The sequence below is a fragment of the Brachyhypopomus gauderio genome, chromosome 5 (genome assembly GCF_052324685.1).
Source record: "Brachyhypopomus gauderio isolate BG-103 chromosome 5, BGAUD_0.2, whole genome shotgun sequence".
Taxonomy (NCBI): domain Eukaryota; kingdom Metazoa; phylum Chordata; class Actinopteri; order Gymnotiformes; family Hypopomidae; genus Brachyhypopomus; species Brachyhypopomus gauderio.
The window spans coordinates 26,952,428-26,966,316 of record NC_135215.1 but is presented as its reverse complement, the minus strand read 5'-3'; the positions used below and the strand labels follow the sequence as shown (position 1 = coordinate 26,966,316).

The following is a 13,889-nucleotide window of genomic DNA, read 5'->3' as shown; positions in this document are numbered from 1 at the left end:
TGCTCCAGGGCGCGCTGTCTGCTCCTCCCTCCCAAAGGTAGCGCTGCGGTGTTCCTGGTCCGGGAGTCTAGGAGGATGTGCTGGCACTCAGCAGATAATGGAAGGTGCCTTCATTCTAGCGCCTCCAGGGGGTGCAGATTCACCCACATCACCCACCGTCACACCCGGGTTTTCTAAATCATTTTGACGTAACAATGGTGGGGAGCAGCATTCATGTGGACACGCAAAGTAATCTTTACAGAGTTGTGTGTTTGATTTGCGAAAGGATACCTTTGCTATTTCATATCGAGCTACACTTTATTACCCATAATTATGAAGTCAAAACATGTTTTAGAGATTTTGACAAATTAATAAAAAAAAAACTAAAGTTGTATAACGTATCAAAGAATCAGTGTAACACATTTTAAATGAGGAAGAGATGGAAAAAGTGTGGACATTCATCCACTCATGACCGCTGCACTAGTGCTATTGTTCTGATGTTAAGTGGGTGTGCTGGGTCAGGCAGGGGGGTGGAGCCTTCTGTCCACTGGTGAGCCATGTGGGGCTGGCTCTTCCCCCTCAGATGGGCCTGTCATTTAAACCGTCTCTTAACGCAGCCCTGCGCTCTGGTAGATGCAAATGAGGCACATTTATTCACTCATAGGGTTCCATGATTAATGAATCTGTTGGATGTGTGTGTGTGTGTGTGTGTGTGTGTGTGTGTGTGTGTGGTGGCTAAACACATCTGTTCTTGTCACTGATGCTTTAGCTGTTAGCAGTGGAGTGGCCTCATTTCCCCCAAATTGATGAGGTTTTTCCCCACAAAGTAGTGAAAAGTTGTACATCATACTGTACCACAGCCAGCACACTGGACAGATTGGCGGTGTCCTTTTTAAGGGTGACATCTGGACGCTGCATTAACACATGCTCCAAGAAGCTGCACCTCACAGATGTTCGCTCCACAAACAACTAGTTTTGTTGCCCCGAGGGCCGACTCGGGTGCCAGACGTCTTCCAGGAAGTAGGAGGTGCAGCTTATCGTCTGGCATCCCAAGTCCCAAGATGTGCTGCTTGAGAAGCTACTGTATCAGGACTTTTCCCTGTTGCATTTTGCTCTGTGTGGTCTTGGTCGTCCTGCTAACGGCCTGCTTCTCCGCCGTGTCTCTCCTGCAGTGGTGGAGTGTGGAGAGGGGAGAGGCCCTGCAGACATTCCACACCACGGGGAACAATCTGAAGCAGATCCACGCCTCGCCCGACTTCAAGACGTTCGTCACCATCGACAACATCGGAATCCTGTACATCCTGAAGCAGGTGGAGGGAGGTCAGGTCTAGAGTGGGTAGTGGAGAAGAGGCGAAGTCTAGAGCCAGGATCCAGGAGAAGTCTAGAGCCAGGATCCAGGAGAAGTCTAGAGCCAGGATCCAGGAGAAGTCTAGAGCCAGGATCCAGGAGAATTCCAAGGGATCCGTCTTTCCCAATGCATTCTTTTCTATGTTTTTGCAGCCTTTTATAAGGATTCTTTCTACATTTGGGGAAAGCAATTTTCCTAATAATCTTTGTAAAACATGATTTTGTGATGTTGACTATTTCAAGTAATGCTTTCTTCTCTTTATTCTGATTTTCTACCATGTTGATTGTTACAATGTTATGAACTGAAATTACCTGCCTTTTCCAAGTTGCACTGACTTGAAGTGAATCATTGCTTTTCTAGGACAATCTGTATCTTTGGTATTCTAAGATGTGAAGTGTGTATTTGATGACCAATAATATCAAAAGCCTGGCTTATTTCTGTCTTTTTCGAGGCAGTAGGCAGATTCTCAGGGCCTCATCTGAATCCTTCACCAACACTTCTGTAGGCGGTGCTACCTTTTATGTGCATGAACAATATAATGAAAACATTTAATAACGTAGAACTAATAATCCACAAGCTGTAAAATGGATTTGTGGTAAGATCAGCATCAGCATTCTGTCTAAAGGACTGTGGTTTTGTCTCCTCACACATCCTCTGCCCTGACCAGATACAGCTGAGTTACCGAGACAGATGGGGTGTGGGGTAGCAGGTGACGAGATCTGTAGCCAGGAGCCGCCCCCAGAATGGAAAAGGGGGTGAGGGTTCAACCCTCTAATTATGAGTCATTAGTCCAGATAGAGCTTCAGCAGAAAATAGAACTACACACTGTTTATACCATAAAAACTGCAATTTGGTCATGGTTTGCAAAGGGCCTGTACCAAAGATGGCTATAAAGGCAGATCTGGGCCAAGCTATAGGTGCGTCTTAAAAACTTGGAATGAGGTTTGAACTGTGAGGATCGCATTTCTGATGTGCCAGCATATGCTTAGCAGCAAGAGATGAGTAATCAATTGCGTTTTGTTATTTTATATTAGGCATTATTATATAATGATGTATTTTACATCAGGCTCTATTACTACCTAATATGTCCAATATTAACTTCTGTAGTGGGTGCATTACTATTTGGACAAATTCTAAATTCTATAATATAAAGATATTCAGATAAATTTAAGGGTTTGTTTTGTTTGGTGATGGATATGACTGTATGGTGCTGGTGTTCTGCAAACAGTGTTGTCAGAATCAACTATGAAAATGTATTTGTGTAAAATGTTTTGTTTTTGAAAATAACCTCCACAGGCCCCATGACACATGCTTGCGCATTACAGACCGGTGTCTTTCTCTTGGAATTAAGTGTTTGACCTTAATCGGTTGTACTCCTGTTCCCATCTTTGTGGTAAACTCTGTGTACTTTGCAAGACACTTTTCAATAAAAGTGTTAGCGTTGCCTGTTTTGTTTTGTTTGTTTATTATATACGTGTGTGCGTGTGAAGATTTGACCCATTGAAACAGACCCCACATGACCTTTGAAGATGCCCTGTAATAACTGGCACTGAAGTATTTGTGGCAGATCCTTTAAGTTGCAAGGTGGGGCTTCCATGGATTGGACTTTTCTAGCACATCTCACACAAATGCTCAGTCAGACGTCTGGGGAATTTGGAGATCTGGGGAGTTTGATGTCAACACCTAGAACTGTTTGTTTCTGCAGTGTGGCAGGACACATTCTCCTGCTGAAGGCCACTACCGTTAGTGAATAATGGAGAAGGGGTGTACTTGTTCACCAGGAACGTTTAGGTGGATGGTACGTCTGGAAATAACATGTATGAGAATGCCAGGATTCAAGGTTTCCCTGTAGCACATTACCCAGAGCACCACACTCCCTCCTCCAGCCTACACTCCTCCCATAGTGTTGTTGCCGTCGCTTACCTGGGGAAGTGATGCACACACACCTGGATGTCCATGTGAAGGCAAAAAAACATCACGCCACATTCCTCCGTTGCTCCATCAGACTTCCGTTAGTCTTCTTTTGGATCCACTTTTGGTAGGTACTAACCACTCAACACAACACTGCTTTCAACACATGAACTTCCAATAACTAACTATTCACTTCCTGCCTAACAGATCCTACCTAGGAGATCCTACATAACTGATCCTACCTAGGAGGTACCTAGGAGATCTTATCCCTTCAGAGGTGCCACTGTAGAATAATAAGTGTTCTACACTGGTTAATGGTTGTAATGTTTTGGCTGATGATTTGGCCTGTGTATTAATTTTTTTAGGATAGTCCAGACCTGAAAGATGAGTGCCAAGCATAAATGTATTTTACAATCAACTAACGTGACATTAAGTAGGTAAGACCTACATTACTACACTACATTACATCCCCCACCCCCCTTTTTATGCTTTCTACACAGTGTGTGTGTCTTAGAATGATCTGTCTTATGTGTGTAAGAGGTGTTTGTCATTTCTGACTGCAAACGAACAAAAGACAGCGAGTGCGTGCTGTAGAGAGTCGTGTGGTGCCGCTGCAGTTGTGTGGTCGTGCTCCGTCTCCTGTCTGGCTGGGAAGCTTCTTCTTGGTGCTTGTCTGGTGAGAGCAGACAGACAGTGGGCCGCAGTGTCTGACTGTGAGACAGTTCTCTGCATTCCCTCCCACTACACCACCATTCACCAACCAGAAAAAAAGGACTAATATAACCGCGAGCGGCGATCATCGGCATCCAAACACAAAGCCCTGGAGGAAAATGCAGAACGCTGAAGGATCAATGGCTGCCTTGTGTCTTTCACGAATGCAGCGTGTATGTTTTGTGTCAGTTTTATGTCAGTTCTCAATAGGGCCTTGGAGTCTGTTGTTCTATTTATAGGCATACTGGAGGCAAAACCTTTTGTTAGTGCTGTTGCCTGTGCGACATAGTCTGATCAGATGTGTAGGAGAAATAGCAAAGGTTTGATAATGTATGCAAAGTTGATCAAACACTACGTGATGGAGACTGAAGGAAAAAAAACAAGAATCAAGAATTTTTATTGTGTACCTCATTTATTGGCCAAACATCAGACACGGTTAGCTCGTCCTTCAGAACATTTATGTCAGATTTCATTGAGTAGTTGTGCATCTCTTTGCCATTTCTGCAATTGTATTCATGTCAAAAGAAAATGGTTTTAAAAATCCATTATATCCATACATAATCTATGTAATGTGTTATCTAAACATTCGTTGAGTCAGTTTTTGTTAGATTTGACCAAGGTAGAAAAGGTAGTTAAAATATTTTTGCATATCATTCTCAAAATCTATATAGGTAGTCAAGAAATGCAATGTCTGTGTAGGATGTTCTGCACTCTGTTGACCACTGTAGGATGAACAGACCTGTTCACATCAAAATGTATTTGTATATATAGTGCTTTTTTACAACAGTTGTCATAAAGCAGCTTTTTGTCTAAGTCCAAGCCCCCGATGAGCAAGCCAAGGGTGACAGTGGCAAGTAGAAACTCCCTAAGCATGAGGAAGAACCCTTGAGAGGAAGACTCAGGGGGGGAACCCATCCTCTTCTGGCCAATGCCGGTCACCATGGCAACAATAATTAGACAGATACATAAAGAAGTGATATGAATGATAAGTAATTCTCATCTTTGTGTGTATTTACAGTATTATACATGTGTTCTCTATATAATTACACAGGTCAACAAAAAAAAAAAAATTTACTGGTGTCCAAAATATTTTAATGAATTTGGGGTATTTTTGGGGTGCTGATTCTGAATATGCTATCAGTTTTGCCAGATTGGCTCAAGTTTTTGAGATTTTTGGTATCTTATTTATAGCACTTGTTGGTAAATGCGACGCATCATCTCATTAATTTCTTGGGATTAGTACTTGAACTGAGCAGTTCTCAATATAGTTTTTTGTTAATTAGTGTTCTAAAAGTTTGTTCATAGCTTGATTTTTGCACTAACTTTATGTTGTTGTCTGTTTTCCAGTGAAAACGATCCAGACACATTCTGTTACATTTGTGGTGAATATACACTGCAAAAACATAGAAGAAACATAACAGACTTCATAAAAAAAGTGTATTTGGCCTATTTTAAATAAAATAAAATAAAATAAAGTTAATGCGCGTGTAGCAAATTACGTCTTTTTTTTTTACACATTTCACGAAAAATCTCAAAAACTTGAGCCAATCTGGCAAAACTGATGACATATTCAGAATCAGCACCCCAAAGTTACCCTAAATTCGTTGAAATATCTTTGGCCCCAAAAATGCTGTTGACCTGTGTTATTATTCTTAAGAGTCCTAGACTTCTTGATGGTCAGTAATAGCAGTCCAGGACCGTGGAGATACAGCCATAGCAGGAAAGAATTTGGAAAAGAAAGAAGGACAATTAGCTCTGTAGGGGACAATATGTGAGACAGAGGAAATGTAAACATTTCTGGAGTGTGGCAGCAGCTCCGGCATTAAAATGATTAAAATTAAAATGAAGCCTAACTAAAAGGGCAGAACCAGAAGGTAACACAGACTTGGGAGCATCCTGAGACAATGTCATCCATCCACTATACTGTCAACAAACTTGAGTGATCACGTGCAGAGACAGGACGACAGCACCAGCGCCCCAGTTTACCATGAAACCCTTTGCCCATGAACCCCTGAATCTGTACCTTTAGTTTACCAAATTCTAAACTAAATAAGTTCATTTTCAACCTGTCCTTAAAGGAGTGGTTCCCAAAGTGGTGGGAGTTATTGCAGGGGGGGCGTGGAGCTTGGAAGTAAAACATGTGCACATGTGTCAATACGGGGGGGGGTATGTGTAGGGGGGGGCGCAAAAATATTCTCATCTAAAAGGGGGGCACGGCAGAAAAAGTTTGGGAACCACTGCCTTAAAGATTACAGGTACTGGGACTACAGGTACCTGTACTTACTGTTTCAGAGTTCGGGACACATTGTGGAGCCTTACAGTATACATGCTGTTACCTTATTAATTATTGGAACTAATAGGATCCAGCATCCTGTGATATTAGTGGACATGGGGGTTCATAATAGGAGATAAGTTCTTGGAGGTAATCAGTAGCAAGCCTGTGCAGTGTTTAACTGGAATTTTTAACTGAGAGCCAATGCAGAGCTGATAAGACTGGCTGATATGATTTTTCTATAATCAAATTTTGTAGTTCTTGTTAGAACTCCGGCTGCAGCATTTTGAACTACTAAGTTTATTTAGATTCCCATTTGAGCACCCTAACAGTAATGAGTTACAGTAGTCTAATCTGGAGATAAAGGCATGTACAAATTTTTCTGCATCATGCCAGGATAATGCATTTCTTAGATTGACAATGTTACGGAAATGTAGAAAGGCTACCCTAGTAGTATTATCTATGTATTTGTCAAATGATTGGTCAGAGTTGAGTATGACACAGAGATATTTGGCTACTGAGTCAGGTGTAATGGGGTAGTCTGCAAGATTTAGCATTAGATCTGATATTTTCTGTCTTGCGGCCTTTGGAGCCAGAATGAGAACATAAGATGGAGGAAGTTTTGTGGCATTTAGCATCTCTTACACATGCCTCGATTTTCCCTAATCTGGATTTGTCATCAGGTTTGGCTGATATGTAAAGTTGGGTGTCGTCTGCATAGCAGTCAAAATTGTTTGTTTATAACTATGCCCAATGGTAACATATAATGTAAATAATAGTGGTCCTAAGATGGAGTCTTGGGGGACTCCATATTTCACTTTTGTGCGTTTGGAGGGAATGTTATTGAGCTCTACAAACTGATAGTGATCGGTTAAAAATTAGACCATGAAAGGGTTGTACTTAGGATTCCAACCCTGTTTTCTTACCTTTCTAGGTGGATCCTGTGAACTATTGTCGAAAGCTGCACTACAAACGAAAAGCACTAATAGAGATACATAGCCTTGAGATAGAGAGATACATCTGAGGCAAGAAGGAGATCATTTGTTACTTTAACTTGGGCTGTTTCAGTACTATAGTGAGGCCTAAATCAGGTCTGGAACTTTTCAAATATGTGATTCATATTTAGTTATAAGCATACTTGTTGGGCCACTGCTTTTTCTATGATCTTGGATATAAATGATAGGTTCAAGATGGGTCTATAACTAGATAGCACAGTTGGATCAAGATATGGTTCCTTGATCAGGGGTTTAATGACTGCAAGTTTACAGTTTTTGGGCATGTGACCTATGGCAAAGGATGAGTTAACTACTGTTAGAAGAGGTTCAGTCACAACTGGTAATACCTCTGAATAATTTTGAGGTAATTGAGTCTAATGTGCAGTCAATTGGCCAATGAAATTATTTCCTCCAATTTTGCTTATGAGAGTGGATGAAAAGCTTCAAGCGTTTCTTCTACTGCAAAATTTTGTTTGATATCAACCAAATCACATGACGGACCAGTTGGATTACTTATAAAAGGTTTTATATTTAGTCTAATATTCTCTATTTTATAATCAAAGAAATCTATGAATACATTATTAGTTAAGTTTCCTGGAATCTGAGGTTCAGAGCCTGCTTGATTTTTTCGTGAGTTTAGAAATAGTACTAAAGAGAAATCTAGGATTGTTTTATTATTCTCAATTAGGCTAAGTATGCTGAACATGCTTAATTGAGTGCCCTTTTTTACTCAATAAGGCTGTACTTCCAGATACAGTGGAATATTTCCAGGTTAGTCAATCTCCATTTCCGACCTGTTCACATCAAAATGTATTTGTGTATATATAGTGCTTTTTTTATTACGCTCATTTCCACTCTAATTTAAGTGCTATTTGTTTTAAGTTTATTTAAGTTTCGAGTTTGGTTGGTGTATCACGGGGCAAGCTTTTAAAATCTGGCCTTATACTTGAATGGAGCTCGGGTATTCAGGTTAAAATGTAGCTCAAATGAGACCAGATAGTGGTCAGAGATTGCGATACCCTGTGTCAACATTAAATCTAGGGTATGATTGCAATAATGAGTAGGTCCTGTTACATTTTGTGTAAAGAATTGGAGATATCTAAGTGTTTCTGATGAATTTCTAAAGAATTTCAGTAGATTATACATATTCCTCATCTACCTGACAATCTTGGTCTATGTACATAACTGTATCTCACACGAGTGGCTTCCTTTAGAATTATATATTCACCAGATCTAATCCAAGTTTCTGTGAGACACAGAACATCAATTTTCTGGGTGCTTATAATTTCGTTGACAAGATTGAGAAAGCCAATTTTCAGATTGGTCATATTGCTACTAATAATTGGATGTGACAATTAAATATTAGTTACAATCTTAGGACGGACTATTTGAATTTAACCCAGGGCACTGACACAGTCTCAATTCTGTTGAAACTACAGTAGGTGATGCCTCTTGGCAGCTCACAGACAGTCGGTTTTGCCTGTTTGTCTGTGGCCTGGTCATGACTCTGGATTGTCAGCAATTCCTAATACTACTCTGCCGACTAACTAACAAGCTGTGGGCTATGCTGCAGGATAGCAAGGCGGCACCATCCTTACCTAAGAGACCAGGATTGTCCTCGAATGTTTTGTAATTATTAATGTAGCCCACTTGATTTTTGGAACACCACTTGGACATCCAGCGGTTTAACACAGTGAGCCTGCTGTCATCGCCACGCCGCATTGGGATGGGACCAGAGCAGATAACCTCATCAGACATCGTCTGCCACAAACATATATTGTTGGCCCCTGCATGTATAACTGTCCTCGAATATCTCCTTTTAGCTAACAGTCTAAGGTTGCCACTAATGTCCGGTGCTCTGGTTCAAGCTAAACTAATGACTGTAACCGCTGGAGCCCTAATATGATTAATAATAATAATAATATTGTGCCGGGCAGGGGTGAGCAACTAAAAGGAAGCGTGAGACTTCTCACGCCAAGTCTCAGGGAAAAAGGATGGTTTAATAGAAAGTGTGCAAACCAAAAACCCGTGCAATATCTCCAAATTAAGGATATAATGACCAGCGGTCAACTGGTACAAAGACCAGACATATATAGGCAAACAAACGACTCTCAGGTGAGACGGATCACGGGCTCCGCCCACCTGAGGGACGCACATGACGTCACAAAAACAACAACAACAGCCGCTGTGGACAGAGGCGGCCGGTAGGGGGCCGCCTCACCATGACAGACTCCCCCACCAAGCCACACTCCCCTCCACTGGGTGTGTGGCGCACAGCGGCTGCACACAAAACATGAAGGGGCAGGAAGGCTGGGACAGGCAGGGACACACCTCCTGCAGTCCGGGAGCTGAAACATAAAACACACAACATTACTCAGCTCACCTCCCCGGGCGGGACCCTGAACCGACCGGGCCGTTAACAACACAAAACCACGCCCCAGTCGGTCACAGGGCCCTCACGCCCTAACCGGACCTGAGCCGGTGAGCCCCACAGGTGTGAGGACGAGGAGCTACAGCTCCTTTCTCGTCCCTCGTGTATGTGTGTGTGTGCAGGCTACCTCTCCAAGGCGTGGCTACTTCACCTCCTGGACCTACCTCCTCCCAGAGCTGACCCCTGCCTTCTGCTAGGGGTCACCCCAGCCTCCTGGGGAGCCAACCCCTCCCGGGGCCTCTCATCGCAAGGTGGACTCCTCCACCCAACCCAGGAGCGCCAGAGACCAAGGCCCAGAGCGCCCCCGACGTGGGCTAGGGAGCAGCCCCAAGGGCCTCCTGGTCACCCCGGGCAGAAGGGAGGATCTCCTTCCTCAGCAGGAGCTTTTCAGACCGGAGCCCCATGGTCCCCAAACATCCGGGGGCCCCAGCCCTCTAGGGAGGGGCTCTTCATGACCGGGCTCCGGTCACCCCACAACACAAGGGGGCTCCTGCCAGGTGGAGACCCCCACAAGGTCCAGGAACACCGCCAAGGAGAAGCACCTGCACAGAACACAGAACACACACACACACACACCAACACACAACACAAACGCGCCACACCGACGCCCTTCGTGCCATACCCTGTGGCACAGGACCACAACCGGTCCCCCCCAAAACACATATTTAAGGGGAGGAGCAAGCGTGGAATTACATATAACAACGACATGTCATGAGTACGCTAGGACACAACGAACACGCAAATACTACACAAACAGAAAATAGTGCGCAAACAGTAAACGAACGGGACCCACACGTGCGTGCTCTACATATAAACAGTGGTGACGCGCCGCTCAGAGTCGCAGTCGCTCCCCACATTAAACACATGACACACGGGGAGCGAGGCGACAGTGACGAGCGGCAAACGCGTCACATACATGAAACACTTAACATATAACAAACGAGCACGCACACTGATCCGCCGGTCCGTTCACCCGTACACACTTACAACACCACACAACAAGAGAGTTGTTCCAGGAAGACGCCCTGGTCCTCGCCGTGCCAAACACAAAACAAACGCACGGCGGAACTCTCCCAACAGACAACGAACATGAAAAGCTGTCTCAGGGCAGACTGCCCTGGTCCTCGCCGTACCACACACACACACACACACACACACACGCAAAACACAAAAGTACGGCAGAGCTCCTCAAACAAAACACCACGCAGACAAACACTTACCACGAGACATGACCACGAACGAAGGAGAAAGTAAAAGAGACTGGCGGCTTCCGAAGGGTGGCTGGTTATTCTGTGACGGGCAGGGGTGAGCAACTAAAAGGAAGCGATCACGCCAAGTCTCAGGGAAAAAGGATGGTTTAATAGAAAGTGTGCAAACCAATAACCCGTGCAATATCTCCAAATTAAGGATATAATGACCAGCGGTCAACTGGTACAAAGACAAGACATATATAGGCAAACAAACGACCCTCAGGTGAGACGGATCACGGGCTCCGCCCACCTGAGGGACGCACATGACGTCACAAAACAACAACAACAGCCGCTGTGGACGGAGGCGGCCGGTAGGGGGCCGCCTCACAGTGACAAATATAATAATAAACTTTATTTGTATAGCACCTTTCATACATACATGCAACTCAAAGTGCTTTAAAATTATAAATTTAAGCAAGAAGAAACATTAAAAGGAAGCAAAGATAAGGACAAAGGAAAATATTAAGAAATTAAAGATAAAAAGGAAACAATAAAATAATGTAATAAAGTGAATAAAGTAAAAAAGATGGAACAGATTTAGGGTTGCTTAACTAAAAACTAAAAGCAGATCTAAACAGGAAGGTTTCTTAAAGCTGTGCAGGGATGAAATGCCTCTGAGCTCTTCAGGAAGAGAGTTCCAGAGCTTTGGGCCATAGTGGCTAAAAGCACCCTCGCCAAACTTTAATCGGCTTTTAGGAATCACCAGTAGATTACCGCTTGAAGACCTGAGAGACCTGACTGGAACATATCTAATCATCATTTCACTGAGGTAAAGAGGAGCAAGACCAGTGCAGTGAATGGAGTGCAGGTGTAATATGATCTCTCTTTCTCCTGTGGGTCAGAACCCTTGCAGCAGCGTTCTGAACTCGTTGTAGATGAGAAATAGAGCTCTTTGGAAGAGCAGATAGAACAGCATTACAATAATCTAGCCTTGATGTGATAAATGCATGGACAAGTTTTTGACTATCAGCAGGAGAGAGCATATCTTGGACCTTAGCGATGTTTCGGAGGTGAAAATAAGCTGTCTTGCATGTAGTCATGATGTGTGATTTGAAGCTGAGCTCATTATCAAAGGTGCCGCCCAGGTTCTTAACACATTGTCTGGCATTCAGATTCATTTAATTTAAATAAGTCTGGACATCATTCCTTTGTGAATCACTGCCAAGAACAAGAACCTCTCTCTTCTGTTTATTCAATTGCAGAAAAATGTTTGTATATATATGTAAATGTCTGTATATCATCTATGCAGTCAAACATTGAGAAAATAGATTTTAGGACTTTAGGTTCTAGAGAAATGAGTGAGTGAGTTGATTTGTCATCTGCATATTGATGATAACTAATACCATGTTTGTTAATGATATGTGGTAACGGAAGCATATATAGGTTGAATAGTAACGGCCCAAGAATTGATCCTTGGGGGACGCCACAAGTTATTTTTTGATGTGTGGAGAAAGAGGTACCTAATGCTACATAGTAATCACGCCCAGGTAGATACGATCTAAACCAGTCTAAGACTAAGCCACTAAGGCCTACCCAGCTCTGTAGTCGATCAAGCAGTATTTCATGATCAATAGTGTCAAAAGCGGTGCTTAAATCTAGCAGATTTAATGCCTGCATCCTTATTCAATCTCAAGTCATTTACTACCTTAACTAGGGCTGTTTCAGTGCTGTGGAGAGCTGTGAAACCAGACTGAAAAGTGTCATTTATTTGAGTTACTTTGACATAACTTGACACAACTTTTTAAATAATTTTGCTAAGAAAAGAAAAGTTAGATATAGGTCGATAATTATTTAGAATTGTGGGATCAAGATTTCTGTTCTTTAATAGTGGTTTAACCATTGTAGTTTTTAAAAATGTTAGGGAATTCTCCTAATTGCAGACTAATTAACAATTCTTAGAACTTCATTAACTAATGAGCTCAGAACCTGCTTGAAAAAGCATGTTGGTAGAGGGCCCAGTTCACATGTAGAGGATTTTAGTGACATCAAGTAGTGTTACCATGTCAACTTCTTGGAAATAAGACATATTAAAGTTAGGCTGAGTAACTGATATAAGGGTTGATAGTCTATAAGTGCTTGTTGCTATGTTTTGCCTTATACTAGTAATCTTGTCCCTAAAAAATATAGCAAACTCCTCACATTTATTTTTACTGAAACAGTTTCAGGGAAGACACAGGTGGGGTTTACTAGCTGATCTATACTTTTGAACAGGTCAGCTGGGTTATTATTGGATGAATCAATTAAGGTAGAGAAGTAGTTTTTCCTTGCTAATTTCACTTCACTGTTGTAATTCTGCAATGTTGTTTTATCAATATTAAAATGCACTTGCAATTTTGACCTTCGCCAGCTTCTCTCAAGCCTACAATCTTGCTTAAATTTTATAATAGATGGAGTGTTTCTCCAGGACATCTTAATTCTACCAGAGATAATTTTAGTTACCTTTGGTGCCACAGCATCAATACAATTCCTAACTCTGTGTGAATGTTTCAACTAACTCATTCCCATTTTCTGAGGAGGGAGGGACTGTATTATGTCTGTGAAGGCCACGGCACTGCCAGCACTGAGATAACGCTTGGTTATTGTGCGCTTTTCACAGTGTTCTAATAGATAATGACATATTGAAAAATACACCAAAATGATCAGATTGCAAGATCAGTAATTTCAGTATTATTAACCTCTATGTGTTTAGAAATTATCAAATCTAAAATGTCGCCGTGCTTATGAGTTGGGCTTGATACATGCTGGGGCAGTCATGGCCTGGTGGTAAAGAGCTGGTCATGTGAACAGAGGGTCGTGGGTTCAATTCCCAGACCTGAGGCCATGACTGAGGTGCCCTTGAGCAAAGGCACCTAATCCCAACTGGTCCCTGGGCGCCGGGCTAGGGCTGCCCACCGCTCTGGGCACGTGTGATCCACAGCCCCCTAGTAATCACTAGTGTGTGTGTGTTCTAACTGCACAGATGGGTAAAAAAGCGGAGAACAAATTTAGATTG

The 13,889-nt window shown here is 42.6% G+C and overlaps 1 protein-coding gene across 3 annotated transcripts in view; it reads left to right on the top strand.

Annotated features, from left to right (window-relative positions):
• The window catches only part of apaf1 (apoptotic peptidase activating factor 1), a 28,116-nt gene extending 25,345 nt beyond the window's left edge, over window positions 1-2,771 (top strand). For all 3 annotated transcript variants that reach the window (XM_077006787.1, XM_077006785.1, XM_077006786.1), the window contains one exon: window positions 1,152-2,771. In XM_077006787.1, coding sequence (XP_076862902.1) covers window positions 1,152-1,310 — 159 coding nt within the window. In that variant the 3' untranslated portion in view covers window positions 1,311-2,771. The remainder of the gene's footprint in view (window positions 1-1,151) is intronic.
• Window positions 2,772-13,889: the final 11,118 nt, after the last annotated feature.